Source organism: Balaenoptera ricei, chromosome 4 (assembly GCF_028023285.1).
Source record: "Balaenoptera ricei isolate mBalRic1 chromosome 4, mBalRic1.hap2, whole genome shotgun sequence".
Classification (NCBI taxonomy): Eukaryota; Metazoa; Chordata; class Mammalia; order Artiodactyla; family Balaenopteridae; genus Balaenoptera; species Balaenoptera ricei.
In genome coordinates, this window is record NC_082642.1 from 7,352,874 (window position 1) to 7,362,936 (window position 10,063).

Here is a 10,063-nt window from a genome sequence, read left to right on the forward strand (position 1 = left end):
GTTAGTAGACAGTGGTGGCATTAATCAAGCTGAATAAGACAGGGGAGGAACAGGCTTAGAGTTTAGGACAAAAAAGAAGTGGGGAGAGGAGCTTAGCATTAGAAATCAAGTGTTCCATTTAGGGCATGTCAAGTTTGAGATCCTATGAGATGTTCAAGAGGATATGTCAAGTAGACAGTCAGATATATGAGTCTGGAGCTCAGAGAAGAGGTCTAGACAAAAAACGTAAATTTAAGAGTTGTCAGGATATAGATATCATTCAAAGCAATGAAAATGGATGAGATCATCTAAGAAGAGAGTGTAGATAGAGAAAAACTGGCCTAGGACCAATCCCTGAATAACGCCATCAGTTAATTTTGGGGCTGAGAAGCAGGCAGCAAAGGGCACTGACTGGGTGTGTCTGGAGAGGAAGAAGGAAAATCGGGAGACGTGGTGTCCCAGAGGCTACAAGAGGGGGACGTTTCAAGAGTACAGGCCAACAATAGAAAACAAACTTATGGTGACGAAAGGGGGAAGGGGGTGGGAGAGGGATAAGTTAGGAGTCTGGGATTAGCAGATACTGACAACTAGATATAAAACAGATAAACAGCAAGGCCTACTGTAGAGCACAGGGAACCATGGTCAGTATCCTATAATAAACCAGAATGGAAAAGAATATGAAAAAGAATATATATACATACACATATATATATATATATATATAAATAACTGAATCATTTTGCTGTACACCAGACACTAACATGACATTGTAAATCAACTCTACTCCAATTAAAAGTTTTTTTAAAAAAAAGAGTACAGATCAACAATGAAGTATGTGGAAGGGAGGCCACCTGCGAGAGTCAAGGAAGGGTGGCAGGGGAAGACAGAATGGGGAAAACGGTGAAAAACACTTTCCTCAAGGTTTATAACACAGTAGGAGAGAGAGAGGCACTCAAAATAAGGAGGTAGAGAGAGACCAGGAGCCCAAATAGAAGGAGCTGAGTATAGCAGCAACTAGACCCATAGTTTCACACTGGAGCACTGATATATGCCTTTTTAAAAAATAAATTTATTTATTTTATTTTTATTTTTGGCTGGCTGTGTTGGGTCTTCGTTGCTGTGCACGGGCTTTCTCTAGTTGTGGTGAGCGGGGGCTACTCTTCGTTGCGATGCACGGGCTTCTCATTGTAGTGGCTTCTCTTGTTGCAGAGCACCGGCTCTAGGCGTGCAGGCTTCAGTAGTTGTGGCACACGGGCTCAGTAGTTGTGGCTTGAGGGCTCTAGAGCGCAGGCTCAGTAGTTGTGGCTCACAGGCTTAGTTGCTCCCTGGCATGTGGGATCTTCCCGGACCAGGGCTTGAACCCGTGTCCCCTGCATTGACAGGCGGATTCTTAACCACTGTGCCACCAGGGAAGCCGTGATATATGCCTTTTATACATTCCACTGGAGAAGGTCCCCAATTGATGATAGAGAGTGTAACCCACATATGCATGTAAGAGAGCAGGTTACGTGGAAGACTTGCCATGGATCCTTAGTGGAACAGCCTAGACAGTTCAGTGAATATTCCCTGAGGATGCTATGAAATGTATTGGTTCAGGCCTTTTAGAGGTGATGAAAACCACCGAAATGTGGTCTTATTGCAAAGTGTATTTATTATGCTTTCTCTTACATGTAGCATCATGTTTGAGTTACACCAAGCAAGGCAAACAAAGAAAATAACTGCCTTTCTTTAAAAAGGGGATACTCCTAATATGGACATAATTAATTACGAAAATTACAGCCGTGGCATGGAACATAAATAAGCTCAGTCATATGTAAAACATGAAGACAGGAAAACAAATAGCAGTACAGAAATAGAAGGATGCTTACGTTATATATCAGTTTCAGTATTAATAATATCCTGGCCTCTGTAATAAGTCTAGGGCATATTATTCTGCAACTGTTAGTGAAAAACCATCTGCAGCTTAGTTCCGCTTCAGTACTTATGGAGGAGCTCTTGCTCAGAGTCTGAGAAAGACCCAGGGACACCTGGGCATTAAAGCCACAGAGCCTGAGGAGGGAGAGGATCGGTGGCAGCAAAAGTCAGCACCAAAAAGACTAGTTTCTCAGCATAAGCTTTGGAAGGAGGCCACAGAAGGAAGAGAAGTAATATTAGCCAGCCCGTGACGGTCAACGGACAAGGAATTTTGTTTTGAGATACAGGGCAGCATCTGAAGGGGCAGAACCATAGTGACGGGATTGCATTCAGCTCATTCACGGCAAGGACGCAACAGAAGGACTGTTTAGCTCACTTTGCACAGGGCCCGGCCGTGCATGATCTGGTGCAAGGAGATGTTCAATCTTGTCCCATCACAACTGCAAAGAGACTCCTGTCCTGTTCAGAACATGCACAAGTGTCTCCCCTCTCTTTCATTTAGAGTCACAACCCAAGTCCTTGCTACGACCACCAAAGCAGCACTTGCTGTGCCCACCCTAGAAACCCGCACACATACCTCACCACTTACTCCCCTCTGCCTGGTTCTCTTCTTCTCTCTGCTCAAATCCCCTGGTTCCCTTTGTACTCGCTGTTCCCTCAGCTTGAAATGCTCTTCCCCTCAAATACCTACCTTCTCACCCCCTGACTTCTTCAAGAGGCACTAAAGTGTCATCTTCTCTCTGAGGCCTCCCCAGGCCATCCCTCTTCCCTGCTTTATTTTATTCTCCTTAGTACACATCACACTCTGATAAACTACAGAATGGAATTACTTATTTTGTTATAGCCTCTCTCTCCACTCTCTCTACCACTGAGAGCTCCATGAAGACAGGGATTTTTGTCTGCTTTATTCAGTGCTGTATCCCCAGTGCCCAGAATAGCTCAGTCAGCATCCAGTAAGTAGTTGTTGGTAAATGAATAAAACAGAAGCAGCTCTACGTATTTTCTAGTAACAAATGACAATCTCCTTTTCTGAAAATCAATTCAAATGAGAAAAAGATCTTTGCATGAATCACTCTTCTCACTAACATGACATTTGTAAAACTTAAGTTAGATATGGGCTCTTCAACTCTCCATTACAGAAGACATTATATCACAGAAGAGGGGGAAAAGCTGAACCCAACTGGTGTTATAACTTCCTCCACACCTGCTCTTTGGAAATACATGACCAAATTGCTCTCCATTATGACCTCAAAATCTACTCTTAGGTATTAGCTTGCTTTACTAGTCTAGATGGTAGCCATTGGTCTCTAAAACAGTTTGGAACTGGAGCAGCTTCCATTTGGGGAAGAAACCATTGCTGGAGACCTCACCAATAATAACTGACTTCCTAGTGAGATTACATAATTTCACAGAAAATTAGCACTTACACCTGAAAAGTTGTGGCTTTTTCAACCCCATGTATCATCTCTCAAGACTCCTTAAAGAAGGACATTTTCAACTTATCATTCTGTAGGGGAAATGGGATGCCTCTGACAGTTGTCATTGTAGGGGAAAAAGTTTTCACTCTTCCCTTCCAGGTTCTTTGGCTGCCTCATAATTAAACTGACATAAGACAGGTTAACAGGAGAAGAACAAATTTAGTTTCATACATACAGGAGCTCATAAAATATGAGACTCAAAGAACTGACCCAAGCAGGCCGCGTTTATACCTTTCAGACAAAGAAACAATAAATTTGTGAAAAATTGACCAAAGTAGTTTGGGCTTGGGGTAGTAAATTAATGAAGAAGTAGCAAGGTTTTTTTTATACAGCCATCTCGGCCCTGAATTCCCTATCTCTGGTGATAAGGATGCCTTCTACCCTCCAGGTGCAGGGAGGGTACGCTTCACGTGGGAAATTTATTTCCTGATTTCAGGGAGACGGAGGAAGGTCAGAGTGTCCTTCTTGCACTAGTTGTTTCTTAAGTAACTTTAATTCAAAATAATCAATCTGTTGACGTGGTATATTTGGGAGTGGCAAATCCTGCTTCCCCTCAACATCTCTAAGAGAGTTTAAAGATGACATGTTAGCTTTCTGGAAATCTTGGCCATTACTTTAAATGGAATAGAAATTCTAATTTACTATTCCCCAAATGCAACCTTAGTGATAATAGGAGAAAGTTTCAGAGGTTTTTTTCACCTTTGAGGACACATTTCTACGGAAACCCATGGTACCCTAGACTCCCATGGACCCTGGCAGGATATTCCCACCCATAAAGTATAGTCACTCTCAGGGGTCACTGAGGGATAAAGAAGCAGCTTTCTTGTTGGCTGTGACCCTCATTCCCTATATTGTAAGGGACTGGAGGCGAGAGGAGACCGATTCTGTAGTCTCAGCTGCCAGAGGAGAGCCCTGAGTGTGTAGTGTCTAGTACATGACACATGTTTGTTAATTGACTGGTAATTCATGGTGTGACAGCCCTATAACTCAGCTATCCTATTCAGTCAGAAATTAACTCAGTAATCAAAGTCATTAAAAGGAGAAGGAAAAAAAAAAACAAACCCCACTACGGTACCAGCCAGATGGTGGGGAAATCAAACACATGAAAGGAAAATGGCTCGTCTTTGAGTAAGACAGCCGGAGCAAAACCTCGTATGCCTGGTTATATTCCAAATTCTGGCTTGAGCAAGGCTTGTCGGGTTTTCCTAAATTTGGTGTACTTTAACCTTTCTTGTGAGCTGGAGCAGTGTTGGTCAGGTAGACGGACAAGGGGGAAATCTGTCCAAATGGCCCCAGCTGAGTTTGGGCTCTTGGGGGACAAGGGTAACGGGGAGGAAGCGGGCAGGCCTGATCCTAACCCTTGGGCAAGAGCACGAATGAAAGCCCACATACCACGTGTCTCAACATTTAAAAGTTATAAGCTAATAAACTATTCAGTGAAACATGTTTATCCTTCGCCCTTGACACACGTCTCTCTATAAGGACCTGGAGGCCAGATTCAAATTTAGACTTCTTGAGCCCTGGGAATTCTGCACCTGATGTGGTGATGAGAGGAGGGCCGAGCCCTGTCTATTCGTCTCTCTTCCCGTGGCTGGTTCCATCCACACTGTAAAGGGCCTCGAGCATATGTGTGTGAACACTCCACCACGTATCCGAGCTCTGACCATGCCCCCCAAACAGCTGTTCCTTGGCCACCCTCAGGCCTGTACAGCAGAAGCCACAAAATCCACCCCTGAGTAAATGGACCCAGGGAAGATGCTCGTGCCAGCCCAGGAAGTATGCTCGTGCCAGCCCAGGAAATATGCTCAGGGCTGTTTGCGGAGGAAATTCCTGGGTCCCAGGGGTACCATCTGGCATGTGGTCAGGGACTCCAGATGGCCCCATCCCACTGACATCAAGCATTCCTCACCCCATGGGGAGGGGTGTCAACAGGAGAGAAAGCAGGACCCTCTAAATGTGGGACCCATAGCAGGAGCCCCCTTGCTGGAATCTAAGGTCCAGACAGGAAAACGTGTTGAGCCCTGTTCCCACCACCACTCACATCCCTTACACACCTCTCTTCATGTCCCCAGCGGCCAGGCCACAAACAGAGACTCTTCCTGGGTATCTTTTGGTCCATAAGCCATAAATAGGTATTGGTGGTCCCACATTTCCTTTAGAGCCAGAGACAGAGAGAGGCAAAAATATCCTAAATTCACACTGAGTTGTTTCCCTCTGTGTGTCCTAGCATCGCTGAGGGGTTGGCAGAGACTCAGGCTGGGTTTCCATGCTCTGACTCTGAAATGACCAAGTCGACCTCATGGACAACCCCAGATTCCAGAGCAGAATCTCAGACCATCCTCTTAACGACTACATCGTGTTTGGGGAGCTTGCATGCTTGAAGTATTAGCTCCAGCAAAGGGCTATTGGTCTTAGATACCCAAGCAACTTTTACTTTAAGAATTTGAAATGCAGTCTCAGTGTGATGCTTTCTCCTTAACAAAGCAGTACCTTTAAAATATTTAACAACTTGAAAAAGGAAACCGAGCTTGAATTTTCCTTTCAAGCACCAGGGAAATACAGTGTTTCGCTTCTGTCTGAAATTCACCATCTCCTCACACAAAGAAGGTTCTTATGGTAAAAGCAATGGCATTTTCTCCACAATTTTCAAATAAAAGATAAAGAGAAAACAGCATCGCAGCCTCTTTGTTGGATCTAACAATAAAGGAATAATACAGTATTGCCAGGGGAGAGCTCTGGTTTTAAGCTCAGAATACAAAAATAGGCTGACAATTTTTACAAAGGAATATTCTCCAAGGCTGGTGGGAAGTGAAGTTTCAAGAAAATTATATCACTTAATTACTTGGGGATGTATGATGGTGAGGCTCAAGCTGGCGGGAGCCGCTCCCAGGTGAAATTCTCACAGAAGAAATGGAATTTCACCTTTCCTCCTCACCCCCAACCCAACCCCACCCCCATCTTACCGACCCAAACCCAGCCTTTGGAAAAGGAATGGGAACATCATTTGCATGGTAGCACCTCATGTCTGGAGCGTTCTCCCCACACAGCCCAACCTCCCTTTGCTAATTTTTCCTACAGCTACTTCCAAAGGACCTTCTAGGGTGCTGCCCACCTTCTCAGTAATAGCCACCTGCACCCCCCTTACTATGACACCCACTGCAATTGGTTTATAACTGTTTTATCTGAGTTCCCTGCCCGATTATACTCTCTGTTAGAGCAGAAACCATCTGCATTTTCTTTAATGTTGAGATCTCCACCACTATTCCCATGCTTGGCCCGTAAAAAGTCTAATGGAATAAATGAATGAGTGAATTAATGAATGGGAACTTAAGCCACTATGTTGGTGCTCCCAGGGCATTTGAGTTAACTGTAATTGAAGGCAAAAGCACTTACCCCTCCTCAAGGAGTCATAAACCTAATGGGAGAGCATGTGGAGGAACGAAGTAAGGGATGATGGTAAAGACTTGCAAGATGAAAAAATACATAAAAACCAGAGGAACAGCTACCAATTAGTGAGCACTTCTATGTGCCTATTCTAATACCAAGTGTTAATCTTGAATCATCTTTACTGTCCACATTTTATAGACAAGGAAGTGGAGACTTGGAGGTTAAAATTGACTACTTGCACATAGCTACTGGCAGAATCAGGGTTTGAACCCAAATTGGTTTGACCAAAGCCTGAAAACCATCTCAGCAAGTTTCCTGTTAACTAGCGCCCCACTGTGGTCGCCCAGGATGCAGATGTAGCTGTGGGAGCCCTGGGAGCCCTGGCTCTCCTCGGTGCCCCTGACTCTGCCCCTCTTGCCACCTGCTGCTGCCCCCTGTGCCATCCATCCATCTGGGGGGCTCTCATTCTCCATCCTCACGGGAGAGGGCCTATTAGAGTTTCCAGGCAGCACTCAATATGATGTGCTCCTGTCCTGCAGAGATCTCATCCAGGCCACAGCCACACCACTTAAGGTTAGATTAGGCTACCAATGAGTGATAAATAAGGGGAAAGTAATAATAATAATAATAATAGGGCTTCCCTGGTGGCGCAGTGGTTAAGAATCTGCCTGCCAATGCAAGGGACACGGGTTCGAGCCCTGGCCCAGGAAGATCCCACATGCCGCAGAGCAACTAAGCCCGCATGCCACAACTACTGAGCCTGAGGTCTAGAGCCCGCAAGCCACAACTACTGAGCCCACGTGCCACAACTACTGAAGCCCGTGCGCCTGGAGCCTGTGCTCCGCAACAAGAGAAGCCACCACAATGAGAAGCCTGTGCACCACAACGAAGAGTAGCTCCTGCTTGCCGCAATTAGAGAAAGCCCGCGCGCAGCAACGGAGACCCAACACAGCCATAAATAAATAAATAAATAAATAAATAAATAAATAAATAAAATAATAATGGGTTTAAAAAAATACATGTTTATTATTCTCTCACACAAAAATCTAGAGGTTAAAGTCCATTGAAGACACTGGTGGCTCCCGGTGTCTGATATCCAAAATTCCTCCTTTCCTGTTTTTCCATAATATATGGCTTCCATTTCTAAGGCCACCTTGTCTAAAACGTCTGCTGGTGCTCCAGCCATTGCATCCATATTTCAGCTACAGGAAGGAGGACAGGGGAAAGAAAGTGCAGGCCCCTAATACCGCAAACTTCAAGGAAACTTTCTGGCCCCTACATCCCAGCCCCCCTCAACCAATGTAGCCCTCATTCAAGTCAGCCACGTGCCCAGGTAAAAATCCTGAGTTCTATTACAAACAAGGAAAACAGATACTCTCCACCTCGACACCTTATCCATGGCTGCCTTTGCTCAGGGACACGTCTGGGCAGCTGTGGCCAGGTGGGAGCCCGAGGAGGGGGAGGAACCATGTAAGCCTTCTGAAGGAAACCCTCAGCCCTTTCACAAGGGGGCTGGATGACTGCCATTTCTTCTGCATGACCTGTGAAGTACAGAGAAATTGTTCTTTTGAAGCCACACCATAGCAGTGGCTGCTTTATAGCCTGATTCCACCACTGTGCTTTTAAGGTACCCAGAAATTCAGCCTTCTCCTCACGCAAAGTGGAACGTCTCCCAGTCTTTGTAAGATCGGCTTGATTCTACCCACACCACCCCAAAAGTCTTCTCATGCAGAGCCATAACCCAGGCACTACCAGCCATCGGTTGGAGAACCAGGCTCGTGATTACAAATTTGAAATATGTTTTTGCAGAAGAATGCAAATGAGGATGATGGGAAAAGGCTTTCTTTAGTTTGCACATAAACCCTCTTCCCTGTCCCTTATAATCAGGAAATATTTGTCCCATCATGCTGTTTGTTCTTTCTCTTGCAGGCTCCTGCGGCTGTCTTGTCATGATATTGTTTGCCTCTGAAGTGAAAATCCACCACCTCTCAGAAAAAATTGCAAATTATAAAGAAGGGACTTATGCCTACAAGACGCAAAGTGAAAAATACACCACTTCATTCTGGGTGGTTTTCATTTGCTTTTTTGTTCACTTTTTGAATGGGCTTCTAATACGATTTGCTGGATTTCAGTTCCCTTTTGCAAAATCTAAAGACACAGAGACAACTAATGTAGCTGCAGATCTAATGTACTGAAGGGCAAACATGGTTAATTTTGTCCAACCTTTTAGATGCACGAATTAAAGTACCAAACCCTCTGTGATAATGTTTACAAACTATGTACTAAGGATACAGGCCAGGAAGTAAGGGGAACAGAAAGAAGGCTTTGGAAGGTTGTTTAACCTGGTGGGAAATTGCTTCCCCTGGGTAGTTAAGACAGTTGACTAGAATGGACAAATTGTTACTTCATATTCACACCAGAGTGCAAAATGCCTGCTCCATCAGGGAGGAATTGGAAGGCATGGGGAATATATTTTAATACAAATAAATACTATTTCTGATGTATCTACACGTTTGTTGCCACAGGTACCAGATAACAGAGCTGGAATCATTTTCCTAAAATGATAATGCATTAAATGAGCATTGATAAAGTATATCAATGCACTTTTTTTAAGTCATTTAAAGCACAGTCTTACTATCCATGCCTGTTGGTCAAAATGTATAAACCTCTAATAGGAAAAAAGAAGAAACACAGTACTTTCAACAGACGTAATTGCTGGGACCACTGAGGAATTGTGAAAAATGATTCTTCCTAGTAAACTTGATGCAAAATGACTCACCGGGGCTGTTGCTTCTAACTTTTTAGTGTTTTCAAGCACTAATTCCCAATTATGAAATTATATTACATTCTGGGATTACAGCGATATCACTGTCATCTTGGGTTTTGGTCTGTCACAAAAGCATGACTCAAGTCAATTTTTTTTCCTGAATTACCCATGAAATTGATCTGCCGCTGACCAAAGGCCACAAGTGAGCCTGGAACTGACCGTTCCTCTATCGTCCACCTGCCGCCCTCGAGAAAGCGCTCAGGAAGAGGCAGAGGATGACAGAGAACACACCGCCAGGCCCCTCACCACAGCTGCTCGGTACCCAGCCGCCATACAAGAGGTTTTGAAAGTGCTCGTTTTAAAAAATACTTTTTTCTCTTTTGGAACAATTTACCAGAAAAGAACAACTGTCTGTATACCTGAGAAAGAACTTGCTCTGATGGTGACCTGCAGCCCACAGGCTGACATCAGGACACTCCCTTTGTTTCCAGATGTTAGTCTCTCTACCTTCATGCAGGAAATATATCTGGAGAATTTC

General features: G+C 44.4%; 1 protein-coding gene across 2 annotated transcripts in view; it reads left to right on the plus strand.

Moving 5' to 3' along the window:
- CLRN1 (clarin 1) overlaps window positions 1-8,953 on the plus strand; it is a 38,718-nt gene extending 29,765 nt beyond the window's left edge. For both annotated transcript variants that reach the window (XM_059921864.1, XM_059921865.1), the window contains one exon: window positions 8,688-8,953. In XM_059921864.1, coding sequence (XP_059777847.1) covers window positions 8,688-8,953 — 266 coding nt within the window. The remainder of the gene's footprint in view (window positions 1-8,687) is intronic.
- Window positions 8,954-10,063: the final 1,110 nt, after the last annotated feature.